The sequence below is a fragment of the Carcharhinus amblyrhynchos genome, chromosome 34 (genome assembly GCF_965287045.1).
Source record: "Carcharhinus amblyrhynchos chromosome 34, sCarAmb.v2.hapA, whole genome shotgun sequence".
Taxonomy (NCBI): Eukaryota; Metazoa; Chordata; class Chondrichthyes; order Carcharhiniformes; family Carcharhinidae; genus Carcharhinus; species Carcharhinus amblyrhynchos.
The window spans coordinates 19,385,392-19,400,092 of record NC_137357.1 but is presented as its reverse complement, the minus strand read 5'-3'; the positions used below and the strand labels follow the sequence as shown (position 1 = coordinate 19,400,092).

The 14,701-nt window shown below is 45.4% G+C and overlaps 1 protein-coding gene across 1 annotated transcript in view; it reads right to left on the bottom strand.

Annotated features, from left to right (window-relative positions):
* Positions 1 to 14,701, bottom strand: part of LOC145361196 (netrin receptor UNC5D-like) — a 473,587-nt gene that overhangs the window by 49,545 nt on the left and 409,341 nt on the right. The window contains exon 11 of the mRNA XM_080216836.1: positions 4,049 to 4,133. Coding sequence (XP_080072962.1) covers positions 4,049 to 4,133 — 85 coding nt within the window. The remainder of the gene's footprint in view (positions 1 to 4,048; positions 4,134 to 14,701) is intronic.

Sequence of the window (14,701 nt, the reverse complement as noted above, 5' to 3'; positions counted from 1 at the left end):
TGTGAGTGAGAGGGGATCTCACGGAAACTTACAAAGTTCTAACAGGATGAGACAGGGTAGATTAGAATGAATGTTCCCAATGGTGGGGGGAGTCCAGAACTAGGGGTCACAGTTTGAGGATAAGAGGTAAACCTTATACAAATGAGGTAAGGAGAAATTTCTTTACTCAGAAAGTGGTGAATGTGTGCAACTCACTACCACAGAAAGCAGCTGAGGCCAAAGCGTTGTGTGATTTCAAGAAGGAATTAGATATAGCTTTGGAATCAAGGGATATGGGGGGAAGAGGACAGGGGGAATCAGGATATTGAATTTGATGATCAGTCCATGATCAAAATGAATGGCAGAGCAGGCTCGAAGGGCCAAATGGCCTCCTCCTGCTTTGATTTTCTGTGTTTCTATGATGAGTGGCAAGTAACATCCGTGCCACACAAGTACCAGGTAATGATCATCACCAACAAGAGAGGATCTCACCATTGCCCCTTGACATTCAATGGAATTATCATTGCTGAATCCTCCACAATCAATTCTGGGGGTTACCATTGACTGGAACAGCCATATAAAGCTGTGACTACCAGCAGGTCAAAGGCTCGGAATCCTGTGGTGAGTAGCTCACCTCCTGACTCCCCAAAGCCTGTCCACCACCAGTCAGGAGTGTGATGGAACACTCCCCACTTGCTGGATGAGCGCAGTTCCAACAACACTCAAGAAGCTCAACACCATCCAGGGATAAGTTGCCCACTTGATTGCTACTCCTTCCACCAACATTCAATCCCTCCATCACCAACAAACTGTGGCAGAAGTGTCTGTCACCTACAAGACATACTGCACAAACTCACCAAGGCTCATGGCTTCTAAACCCATCTAGGAGGACAACGGCAGCAGACACCTGAGAGCACCGCCACCTGGGGGTTCTCTTCCAAGTCAGTCACCATTCTGATTTGGAATTATATCGCTGTTCCTTCACTGTCACTGGGTCAAAATCCTGGAGCTCCCTCCATAACAGCACTGTGGATATATCTGCACCTCAGGGACTGCAACGATGCAACCTTCCCACCACCACCACCACCACCTTCCCAAGGACAACTAGGGATCAGCAATAAATGTTGGTCTGGCCAGCAACGTCCGCAGCTCATAAATCATTTTTTTACAAAGCTGGGGCTCAACCTCAACAATTTTTGCTTGGGGCACTCAAACGCCCAATTGATTGTGACTCCTGTATAGTTGACTGAATTTATCTGTCATGTATATACGTATGATCTGCACTCAGACTAATCCTGCTCCCTCATGCACGTATTCCTGTCCCCTTGTTTATCAGGTTCCTGTATCACAAGTCCAGTTTTGTATTGGTCACACTTGTCTTTGTTAAAATTCGCTGCCAAGGTGAGGACATGGGAAATGTCGCCGTGATGAGAGTGGATTTTACTCTTGTTCCCGTGCCAAGGCAAGATGAATGGTAGCTTGAGCACTTGCCATGATGTAGGCACACAGGGTGGGAAGCAAGATTGCACATTTGTCATGTTGGTTTCACAATGCTCTGCGTCTGTGAGGTAAATTATCATCCTTTTTTTCAGGTTGTGAAGAGATTTTATGGATGGGAAAATTTTGGAAAATGATGATGAGATTTTTGGCTTATCCAGAAAACTGCACAGTTTGTTTTTTATTCTTTTTTGGGTCATGGGCATCGCTGGCTGGGCCAACATCTGTTGGCCATCCCCAGTTGCCCCTGAGAAGATGGTGATGAGCTGTCTTCTTGCATCACTGATACAACTGAGTGTCTCGCTTGGACACTTCAGAAGGCAATTGAGAGTCAACCACATTGCCAAGTTTAAGTATTCATGTCATAAGTAAGCTTACATTAACACTGCAGTGAAGTTCCTATGAAAATCTCCTAGATCTGGAGTCAGAGGTGGGCCAGACCAGGTAAGGGCGGTAGATTTCCTTCCCTAAAGGACATCAGTGAACCAGATGGGCTTTTCCGTCAATTGACAATGGTTTCATGGTCATCCAAAGATTCTTAATTCCAAATTTTTTTTTGGCCATGGCGGGATTCGAACCCGGGTCCACAGAGCATGAGCTGAGTTTCTGGATTAAAAGTCTAGCAACGATATCACTAGGCCATGCATCAGTTATCATACTCTGCTCGCATTCACCAATACATTGAGGCTTCAAACTAAGACCTGCCCGCTCTCTCAGATGTACATAAAAAAGCCCATGGCACCAAAGGCTAACTTCGCTCAAACAGATTATCCCTTTTACAGTAAATGCTGAAAATTCTGAGGAGACAGGACTAGCGTGGTAAAGTGAATTGCTCTCCTTTCCCTGAGCCAGCAGAGTCCAAGTCCAGGACTTGCCGGCCAAGGAAGAACCCACTGGCGCAGGCAAGCTGGCACGTATGAGTGTCAGTCCCCAGCCTGGATAAACGGGGGAGGGTTCATGGGATCTGGCTGTGAAACCGCCCGCCAAATAGAACTGATTGGAAGGGTTATCAACCAGCATTGTGACAAGTCGACGGAATGTCGGAAGAACTGAAAGAAGCAAGAAGGTTAGAAATCTGACAGTATTTGTGTTTGTGGGCTGTGACCTTCCACCTTTCACCTGAAGAAGGAGCGAAACTCTGAAAGCTTGTGCTACCAAATAAACCTGGTGTTGTGAGACTTCTTACTGTACCTTCGACCTGAACCGTTCTCATGACATGTCACAGCCCTGAAGCTCTGTTTTTCTTTCCCTGACCTAGCACTTTCTGATTTTTAATTTCAGGTTCCCAGAACCCTCAGTATTCTGCTTTCGTATCTACTTATTTATCTGTCGTGGGACCTGCGGCACATAAATGGGTTGCTGCGTGGCAGGCGAGATTCTCCGGCCTCCCAGCTGCGTGTTTCCTGCTGGCGAGAGGTGGTGCGTTTTTTGATGGCGGTGGGATTTTCCGGTCCTGCCACCGCTGTCAGTGGGAATTCCCATGGATGTCACCCCCAAGGCCGGCGGGAAACCCGTGGGTGGAGGTGCGCTGCCGGCGGGACTGGAGAATTCCAGCCCTCTTACATTGCAACGGGTAGCGTTGCAGTAGAGGCAGACAGAGTTAATGTGGGAATGAGTACAGCACCTTCCATACAGTCAAGAAGACACATCACCCAGCGTTAAGGTCAGTCTGGAGATGGACAGAAATGGAACAAGACTGAGGTTACATTCAGCCACCTGTACCCTTGACATATGTATGCAGTTATAAATCAAGATTTGTGGCTCATACTTTCAAGACTACTTCGTAGTGTTCCGAAGCAGGACTCTTGGGTGCACACACATCGAAAGTACTTCACTGTCTGCGAAACGCCTCAGGATCTCACGAGATCCTGAAATGCGCAAGGTAAATCCAACTCTTTCTATATGAAGCAACCGAGACTAAAGCACTTAAAGATGTAATTCCTGTCAATTAGATGGCATATGTTGGCAGAATGCAACAATCAGTAATGTTTTGTTAAGAACGAGGTGAATCACCAGGAGAGATACACCCAATCTCAACATAATTAGAAGTGCACTCATGTGTTATTATAACAATCTATAATTAGCTGATGTGAAGCTAATTATTTTTAATAAATACCCTTAATAGTTCTGATATTTCAGTTAGAACTTTCAATAGCAAAGTGCTAATGAAATGAAGCACTGTGAATATATAATGACTATGTTTTACTTTTTTTAAAACCATGCAATTAGATTCCAAAGCTTTAATTATTTACGATTAAAAATATTCTCGACAAACAGCATAATTTCATGCTTTCTGAGATGTAATGCTCCGAAGCCAAATCTAAGATCGGACTGACAGCTCAAAAATGACCAGGAACTTCAGTGTGTTTTACAGATTGCTCCTTTGGCCCTGAACTTTTGGACATTGAAAGGTAACTCTTTAATAAATCCAATTCTCCAGTTCAGTTGACCGCTCAACTTTTCCTGCAACCTGGAGTACATGGAATCCCAAACACGCAGATCGCAACTCGCCCCGTTCCGTTGCCTACAGAATTTAGAAGTCCCGTCCCCTGGAATATTTGGTTGCTCCTACCTGTTTTCTCCTTGATTTACTGCAATATACATTTCCCACGAATTCCCCTCTGGAATCGCCCCCAGCGGAACCAACATACGGATCCCTGATATTGAAACAAAAACAATTGTCAGCGTCATGAGCGCAAACACATGAATTTATAAATGTAATTACCATCAATAAATGGGACGAGGGCTGAAGATCTTCGATGGAAGATCAAGGTTATTCACTCCCACTGAAGATTATTTGAACAAGGGAATGCTTCACCGTGAATGGGTGGGAAGATAGGCAGAACAATATTTGTAAAGGAATTGACTGAGTACTGAAAATGATGCTCGACAACTGGGATGGGGAAAGGACAGATGTATGAATGGAGAGTTCCAAACTCGAGATAGTATGGGCATTGATGCGACCTAGCTGTTCCATTCTGTGTTGTAATTTCTCCAATTTTTTTTCCACGTGAAGGTTTCAAGGCCGGCTGGCAGGCATGAGAGCCAGCGGTTATTTTGCAAAGGCAACCGGCAATCTGCCTGCTTCATCTCAGCCCACTGACAGAAGAATAAAACGCTGGGGGAGCTCATTCCTTCCAGTCTAATGCCCGTTCAGTGATTTAGATTTGCTTTTGCTCTTCGCCTGCTGCTTTGGTTGCGTGAGTGCCAGGACTTTGACCAGCCACCCATCTGCTGAGGTTGGGCCTTGCTGGCAGGTACTGGGGGCCCGTGCCAGGGCGACGCAATGCATTCGCACAACTGAACGAGCACACGAGGGACTCCAGAGAGCCGCAGAGTGCTTGACGGTGGGACGAAGGTACAGTGCTTCTCCAAAGGGGTCAGGTTTGTGACTCTTTGGGTTCTCAATATGATTCAGATTTCACAGGTTATAGATGAAGTGCTGCGCGCAATTCTGGTCATCTCACTGTAGGAAGGATGCGATTGCACTCGAGGGAGTACAGAGGAGATTCACCAGGATGCTGCCTGGGATGGAGCATTTGAGTTATCGGAAAGATTAGGGTCATAGAGACCTACAGCATGGAAACAGGCCCTTCGGCCCAACTTATTCATGCCACCCTTTTTTGTTGTAAAACCCCTAAACTCGTCCCAATTACCCGCATTTGGCCCATATCCCTCTATAGCCATTGTACCCATGTAACTATCTAAATGCTTTTTAAAAGATAAAATTGTACCCACCTCTACTACTACCTTTGGCAGCTTGTTCCAGACACTCACCACCCTCTGTGTGAAAAAATTGCCCCTCTGGACACTTTTGCATCTCTCCCCTCTCACCTTAAACCTATGCCCTCTCGTTTTAGACTCCCCTACCTTTGGGAAAAGATATTGACTATCTACCTTGTCTATGCCCCTCATTATTTTATAGACCTCAATAAGGTCACCCGTCAGCCTCCTATGCTCCAGAGGAAAAAGTCCCAGTCTATTCAGCCTCTCCTTGTAACTCAATCCATCAAGTCCCGAGAGCATCTTTTCTGCATTCTTTCTAATTTAATAATATCCTTTTTATAATAGGGTGACCAGAATTGTACACAGTATCCCAAGTGTGGCCTTACCAATGTCTTATACAACTTCAACAAGACATCCCAACTCCTGTATTCAACATTCTGACTGATGAAACCAAGCATACTGAATGCCTTCTTCACCACTCTGTCCACCTGTGACTCCACTTTCAAGGAGCTGTGAACATAAATTCCAAAACCTCTTTGTTCTGTAACTCTCCTCAACACCTTACCACTAACTGAAGTAAGTCCTGCCCTGGTTCAATCTACCAAAATGCACCACCTCGTGTTTGTCGAAATGAAACTCCATCTACCATTCGTCAGCCCACTGGCCCAATCGATCAAGATCCTGCCGCAATTGGAGATACCTTCATCACTGTCTGCCATGCCACCAATCTTGGTGTCATCTGCAAATTTACTAATCATGCCCCCTGTATTCTCATTCAAATCATTAATATAAATGACAAATAACAGTGGGCCCAGCACTGATACCTGAGGCACACCGCAGGTCACAGGCCTCCAGTTTGAAAAAAAAAAGTCTCTACAACCATCCTCTGGCTTTGTATCCATTTAGATATCTCACCCTGGATCCCATGGGATTTAACCTTCTGCAACAACCTATCATGCGATGATACCTTGTCAAAGGCCTTGCTAAAGTCCATCAACTGGACAACTCTAAAGACAACATCAACTGTACAGCCCTCATCTACCTTTTTGGTTACCCCTTCAAAAAACTCAATCAAATTTGTGAGACATGATTTTCCACTCGCAAAGCCATGCTGACTGTCCCTAATCAGTCCTTGCATCTCTAAATGCCTGTAGGTCCTGTCTCTCAAAATACCTTCCAAAAAGTTTCCTTTCTCTGGAGCATAGGAGGCTGAGGGATGACCCTATTGAGGTCTGTAAAATAATGAGGGGCACAGACCAGGTAGATAGTCAATATCTTCCCAAGCTTCTCCCTGCAGCCCGAGATAGATTTGTTTTCTTCAGAGCAAGAAAGCTGAGGGGGGACATGACTGAGGTGGATAAGATTATGGAGGGTATGAACAAAGTGGGTAGGAAGCGGCTGTTCCCCTTGATTGAGGGGTCAATCATGAGGGGGCATAGATTTAGGGTAAGGGATAGGAGATTCAGAGGGGACTGGAGAAGAAGTTTTTTCACTCAGAGGATGGTGGGAATTTGGTGTGCACTGTTTGGGAAGGTCGTGGAGGCGGGAAACCTTATAACCTTTAAAAAGTACTTGGATGAGCACTTGAAATATCATAACATTCAGGAAATGGGAAAAGTGCAAGAAAATGGGATCAGCATGGCCTTAGCGGTAGAAGTTTACTTATTCCTCACAACTAGGCTTACATTAACACTGCAATGAAGTTACTGTGAAAATCCTCTAGTCGTCACAGTCCGACACCTGTTCCGGGTACATTGAGGGAGAATTTAGCATGGTCAATGCACCTTAACCAGCACGTCTTTGGGACTGTGGGAGGAAACCGGAGCACCCGGGGGAAACCCACACAGACATGGGGAGAATGCGCAGACTCCACACTGTCAGTGACCCAAGCCGGGAATTGAACCCGGGTCCCTGGTGCTGTGAGGCAGCAATGCCGCCCCGGTGGTTATCGTCAGTGCAGACCTGGTGGGCTGAAGGGCTTTTACTACACTGTACGACTGCGGCATCTACTCAAAGAGAAGTAGAAATTGTGATAGTGGAACTCTGGTAGCCATTGGATACTCATTACAAATGCTGCACCCATGGGTTGTCAACCCAGCAAGGTCATTTCTGTTGTGTCACAGAATAATAAATCACTTCATAAAGTACAGTTCTGCAATTTCACTGCGCTGAGCACACAAATGGAGGTCTTTTCTTGCCCGATCTTTAGTGTATCTAGGAAAGAAAAATCCCAGGTCAGGAACATTTTGGCCATTGTGGTGGAAAATACCAAGATGAGGTGGAACTGAGAGATTTGGTGTGGGAGAAAACGCTAAAATATTGGAAATTCTCCAGACTGTAGAGCTGATACATTTTATGAAAGGAAGAAATGTACTGATGCTTTGAATCACAAAATCAAGAACCTCTACAGTGCAGAAGGAGGCCATTTGGCCCATCCAGCCACAACAATCCCACCCTGGCAGAATTGTCGCTTCTAACTCACAGACCTCAAGACCGCGTCACTGACCTGAATGACTGGTAAAATTGGGAGGATGCAAATAGGTGAGACTGTAAGGTCTGTGGACACTGTGGAGTGGGTGTGAGTCTCGGAACATTGAGGCTCTGTGGAGGAAACTGACGTGTGTTTTTCTATTCCTTAATTGGAAAAATAATGCAAGGGATAACTTTTCAGCGGAGACCTGCTTTCATCTAACCTGACCCACAGATCCTGCCACAAACAAGAATGGGATTCATTCTGGAGCCTGTCTGCCTAAACGAGGTACCAGGTCAGGTCCCTGAAATGGTTAACAAAGGGCACAAAGGCCTGTTGGAAGACCCAGCTTCTCAGTTAATCATTGATGAGCAGCGCGATTCACTGTAGATTTATTTGTGAATGAAGAAAAACCTTCTGTGGAGACAGGAGGAGAAGCTGTGCTTTCCCAGCCTTGTCTATCACTGCCTTCCCCTGGTCACGTTCCCCCCACACCCCTCTGTCTCTCCAGGAACTTAGAACAGAATCCCTGCAGTGCAGGAGGCCATTCAGCCCACTGAGTCTGCACCAACCACAATCCCACCCAGGCCCTATCCCCATGCATTTATTCTAGCTAGTCCTCTGAACACTAAGGGGCAATTTAGCATGGCCAATCCACCTAGCCCACACATCTTTGGACTGTGGGAGGAAACCAGAGCACCCAGGGGAAACCCACGCAGGTACACGGAGAATGTGCAAACTCCGCACAGACAGTGACCCAAGCCGGGAATCGAACCCGGGTCCCTGGCATTGTGAGGCAGCAGTGCTAACCACAGTGCCACCATGCCACCCTTCGCTGGATGCTGGTGAGATAACTGGTCCACAAACTGAAGAGCAGAGAACAATAAGGAGACGTGACAGCTGTCAGCAACTCAACTGAGTTGTTTATACTCTTGTGGCTACAAGACTATGTCAGAGGCTGGGAACATCTGTGCTGAGTAACTCACCTCCTGACTCCCCAAAAGCCTGTCCACTGTCCACAAGGCACAGGTCAGGGGTGTCAAGGAGCACTCTCCACTTGCTGGATGAGTGCAGCTCCAGCAAGGCTCCAGAATCGCAACATCATCCAGGACAAAGCAGCCTGCTTGATTGGCACCCCATGCACCACCTTCAACATTCATTCATCTCCAACACCAATGCACAAAGGAAGCAGAGCATTCCATCTACAAGATGCACTGTGGGAACTCACCAAGGCTCCTGTCCTGTGACAGCAACTTCCAAACATATGACCACCACCACCTCAAGGGACAAGGGCAGCAGAGGAATGGTGATACCACCGACCGTAACTTCCTCTCCAAACCACACATCATCCTGACTTGGAAACATATCATTCGTTCCTTCACTACAGCTGAGTCAAAATCCTGGAAACTCTCACCCTAACAGTACTGCGGGCGTACTGACACCACATGGACTGCGGTTCAACAGGGTGATTCAACAACACCCACTGAAGGGCAGCGAGGGATGGACTGAAATGCTAGCCTAGCCAGCAACATCCCCATAAGGGAAGAAAAGAAAGTGAGGATTGCGGGCCATCCTCAGTTTGATTTCATCCTCTGTTATTATTGCCACATGTATTAGCACGCAGTGAAAAGTATTGCTTCTTGCGCGCAATCCTGGTCATTGCGAAAGGAATGAGAGAGAGCAGCATGTGATGTTAGTGTAATGTAGTCATAGCCAGAATGTGGAGAAACATCAACTTAATTCAAGGTCAGTCCAGTCAAAAGTCTGACAGCAGCAGGGAAGAAGCTGTTCGTGAGTCAGTTGGTACACGACCTTATACTTCAGTCTTTTTTTACTGATGGAAGAAGGTGGAAGAGAGAATGTCCGGGGTGCATGGGATCCTTAATTCTGCTGGCTGCTTTTCCCAAGGCAGCGGCAAGTGTAGACAGAGTCAATGGACAGGAGGCTGGTTTGCGTGATGGATTGGGCGACATTCATGAGCCTTTTGTAGTTCCTAGCGGTCTTGGGCAGAGCAGGAGCCCATACCAAGCTGTGATACAACCAGAAAGAATGCTTTCTATGGAGCATCTGTAAAAGTTGCCCACATAGCAGTCAGTTCAGGATTGGAAGCTGGCTAATCTGTACATTTCTGCACAAGAAGAAAATGAGTTTTCTGCCATCATGTTCAAAATATTCCTGTTTTAAACATTACCTGTGTTTTGACAGCAGCAGCACAATGGGAAAAATAGTTTGCACCTATTTCCATTATGAAAGCAATTTTGGGTTGCTTTCATTCTTAGAGGACAGGCTGATGAAATAACTATCTTTGTGCAGCAAACAGTCCCGATGGACTGCTGTAAAACACTGTGATTGAAAAATGCTGCAGAGATGTGCTGCCTTTCTGTGATGTGATATTGTGCAGCACAAACTGAAACCTTTCTTATGCTACACGACTGAGAGGGTGGAAAAGACGAGTCCAAAAACCCGTGGCCCAGATTCCGGGTTGTCTGTTGCAGTTTAACTAAATCCTTTCAAGCTAAAATGGAGAATTTTAGCTTCCCGTTGAAGAACTCCACGCCACTGACCTACATGTCAATTCCAGCAACTACCATGGCCAATATTGTGCAAACTGAAGTGATTCCCAAAGGTTTGAGAAGTTTTAGCATCTTATTTATTCTAGATTTTGGTCTTAAGTTTCACATGTGACTCTTTGTTACATTGATTCTTGGGCTGGATTTATCCCACATCTCACAACGGGACACCAGTCATTCCAATATTCTCTTGGATGAAACTCAAACAGGATTGTGGCCTGCCTCGATAGTCATTGAATCCTGACAGTGCAGAAGGAGGCCATTCGGCCCACTGAGCCTGCACCGACAACAATGCCCACCTAGTCCCTACCCCTGTAATCCCATGTATTGTCCTTGACTCAGGGTCAATTTAGCATGGCCAATCCACCTAACCCGCACATCTTTGGAATGTGGGAGGAAACTGGAGCACCTGGAGGAAACCCACGCAGACACGGGGAGAACATGCAAACTCCACACTGAAAGTCACCCAACCCTGGAATTGAACCTGGGTCTCTGGTGCTGTGAGGCAGCAGTGTTAACCACTGTGCCACTGTGGCCCCACCCCCCCACCCTCCTCTTTGGAGTCTTCGGAGTTATGCTTGACAGATGGCACAGTGGTTCGCACTGCTGCCTCACAGTGCCAGGGGCCTAGGTTCGATTCCCGGCCTCAGGTCAATGGTCTGCATGGAGTTTGCACATTCTCCCCATGTCTGTGTGGGTTTTCTCCGGATTCTCCGGTCTCCTCCCACAGTCCACAGATATGTAGATTGGTTGTGCAAACTTGCCCCTTAGTATCCAAAGACATGCAGGTTCAGGTGATTAGCAGGGTAAATATGTGGGGTTACGGGTTGTTACGGTTCAGTTCAGAAACTCCAAAGTGTTTAATGGAGTCTGCCTGGACCTTGAATTTGGCTGGGGTAAGCATGATGGGCTTCACTTCAGGTATGATTCAAATAACCCACGAGGGAGCTTTTTTTTAAACAAAGTTTGTTTCAGAATGTAGTTTACACGTACGGAGAAAAAACTCACAATAACTTTTATCAATTGCAAATAAAAACAAAACAACAAAATAATGTTTAACCCTCAATAAATATATCTAAAATGTTCCAATCAAACAAAACCCTTGCCATGGATAAAACCCTTTAAACAGGTTCAACACAGCCAAGTCTAATGGTCATGTGAGACGAGAATGAGTTCTTTGGTTGGAGAATAAGACTCTCAGTCTTACGAGTTCCAGTGGTCCTCCTGACACACCGTGAACACTTTGAAGTCAGAACAGCTTCCCAGAACTCCAGGTAGATTTTGGTCAAGCCACCAACAAGAGATTCCCACCTTCAGGAAGGTACGGCCTTACTTTCAGACAGTAAAAACCAAGGAGAAAGAGAGAGTGAAAGAGAGAGAGAGAGAAAGGCTTCTTTTCCATTTGCTGTCCCTTCTAAAACTTAACTCTAACAGCAGCAAACAGAAATTGAAGCCTCAAACGCACTGGGAAGGAAAACAAAACTGTCCAAAAACACATGACCGCCCTCCTAAGAATGCAGGGGATCGTAAAACAACCCAGAGTTAAAATAGACAGACCCCATTTAAGCTACTGAAGCAGCAAGAAAAGAACAACGCCAGTCAAACTGGTAACAAATAACATCAGCTGAGGCTTTGAGCTAAGAAAACACTGAAGCTGTGAGATGGGGTAGGGTCGGGTGTTGACGCTGCTTATTGTAAATGTGGACGTCTAGTCAGACGAGAGGCGAGGCTAAGACAACCTTGTGCGTTTCTCAGCAAGAAGTTTCAAGTCTGTCTTCCCTTTCTCTTAGGAATTGGTGTGAGTGAAAAGGCCTAACAAGACATGAATAAGGTGCCCCCAGCGGCAAGTGTGAAACTGTGAAAGATTCTCTGAGTAACTCAACCAAAAGTCTGCGGGTGAGGTGGACTGGCCATGTTAAATTGATCCGAGTGTCAGGGGGATTAGTTAGGGTAAATATGCGGGGATACGGGAATAGGGTGTGGGTGGGGATTGTGGTCAGTGAGGACTCAATGGGCCGAATGGCCTCCTTTTGCACTGTTGGGATTCTGTGATAAATGATGATAAAGGTAACAGAGATAACAGGATGAAATCAAGATTAAAGTATGGGTAGACGAATGCCATCTGAATGCATCATACATTCATTCAGAGCACCAACAGTTATTTGCTGGGTCATAATGCTGAATTATGAGATTGTCTCAAAGGGAGCATAAAAACAGCGCAGGCAAAAAACACAGCCACTCTGCTCTGAGCACTATTTCTGATAAAATTGTATTTCAGAATGCATCTCAGATTTTACAAGGAGTAGCATAGCAACAGAAACATCTCTGTGCATACACAATCTCATTGAAATACAGCAACCCAAGGGTACTTTCTCGCTGACAAGAAGTTGCCACCAATGTCACAAATAACCTAAGCCGGTACCAGATTGGGAAAGATGCAACGATGAAGAGCTAGGAACGCAGGTAACTCATCCAAAGATGTGCAGCTTGGGTGGACTGGCCATGTGAAATTGTCCTTTAGCATCCCAAGATGATAGTGGCGGGGTGGGGGGAATGGAGATTAGCAGGGTAAATGCATGGGGTGACAGGGAATAGGGCTTGGGTAAGACGTTCTTGTTAGAGACAGTCAGTGCAGACTCGATGGGCTGAGTGGCCTCTTTCAGCACTGTAGCACAGCAATAAGCACTGCCCTGTGCTTTGATGATAAGACCAACAATATACAAGAGAAAGCCCGCAAACAGATTACCTCCAATTGTGGAATTTTTCTCTATTATAGCAGTTAAGGCAATTGTTGCTTTCCAAATTCCAGACGTTCACTGAAAATTTGCTTTCCCCAACTGACTGGAAGTGAAGTAACGACCACCTGAGGCCTTCAACAATCTCTCAATCTCAGTCAGAGTTCTGCCTTTTAAACCTCAAGAGATGACACTTCTTCCAAAGCTAAATAAATGATTAGTTTTAGTTATAAACTGGATCTTATACCTGAGGGCTCACACCACATGGTGGAAACTCATCAATATCCATTCTTCTAGCAGACATGTCATGGTGAATCTCTGGGGTGAAGGTGCAATCTGTGCACGGAGACAGTGTTCAAGTTTCTTTTCTTTCGGTCTGGTTTGCTGATATATTTACAGGGGAAACAATAACGTATATTTTTTCATGCGGGAAGAGAACCCATTGCGTTCCGCAGAATGGGAAACAGAAAAGATAACACAACGTTATAGCACATCTCCAGCATGACAAATCTCTAGAACTCCTGGAAATAGTTAAAGGGGGAAAAAAATTGGACCTCATATTTCATTTGACTTATTATTGTCACATGTATTACTATACTGTGAAAAGTATTGTTTCTTGTGCGCTATACAGACAAGGCATATCATTCATAGTGAAGGAAAGGAGAGAGTGCAGAATGTAGTGTTACAGTCATAGCTAGGGTGTAGAGAAAGATCAGCTTAATGCAAGGTAGATTCTTTCAGCAGTTTGAAGGCAGCACAGAAGCATTGAATCATGGGTAGAGAGTTTAGAAGAGTTCGAGTGAAGTTTTAGAAGCAGAGAACGAGAATAAAAGATACAATTAGAAGGTCAGCATGGTTTGAGAGTTTAAAAGAGTTTGAGTGAAGTTTTAGAAGCAGAGAACAGGAGTAAAAGATCGAATTAGAAGGGATGCGAGGCACAGCTTGCAAGAAGTAATTTGATTTATTATTCATTATACATCAGTACACAGTTAAAAGTTTTTTTTGTGCACTATACAGACAAAGCATACCGTTCATAGAGAAGAAAAGGACAGAGTGCAGAATGTGGTGTTACAGTCATAGTTAGAGTGCAGAGAAAGACCAACTTAATGTGAGGAAGGTCCATTCAAAAGTCTGATGGCAGCAGGGAAGAAGGTGTTCTTGAGTTGCTTGGTGCGTGACCTCAGGTTTTTGTATCTTTTGCCCGATGGAAGAAGGTGGAAGAGAGAATGAGTGGGGTGGGTGAGGTCCTTAATTACGCTGGCTGCTTTTTTGAGGCAGTGGGAAGTGAAGACAATGTCAATGCATGGGAGGCTGGTTTGAGTGATGGACTGGGCTACATTGATGAGCTTTTGTAGTTCCTTGCAGTCTTCGGCAGAGCAGGAGCCCATACCAAGCTGTGATATAACTGGAAAGAATGCTTCTGACGGTGCATCTGTAGAAGTTGGTGAGAACTGTTGCAGACATTTTCTCAGCGAGAAATTAGCAGCTTTCTTAACTGTAGCGTCAATGTGGAGGGACCAGGACACATTGTTGATGATCTGGACACGTAAAATCTAATTTCTTCTCATGTTCAAGCTGTTTCGTTTGTAATTGAGTTCTATCCATTTCCAATGATTCTGATTGTATTTCTCGCTATTTTAAGTGCTGAACTATCGCCACAGTTATCTCCCCTTTCCTTCCTTCCTTCCTCATTTTTTGACTGAATTCCAATCAAGCGTTTCTCA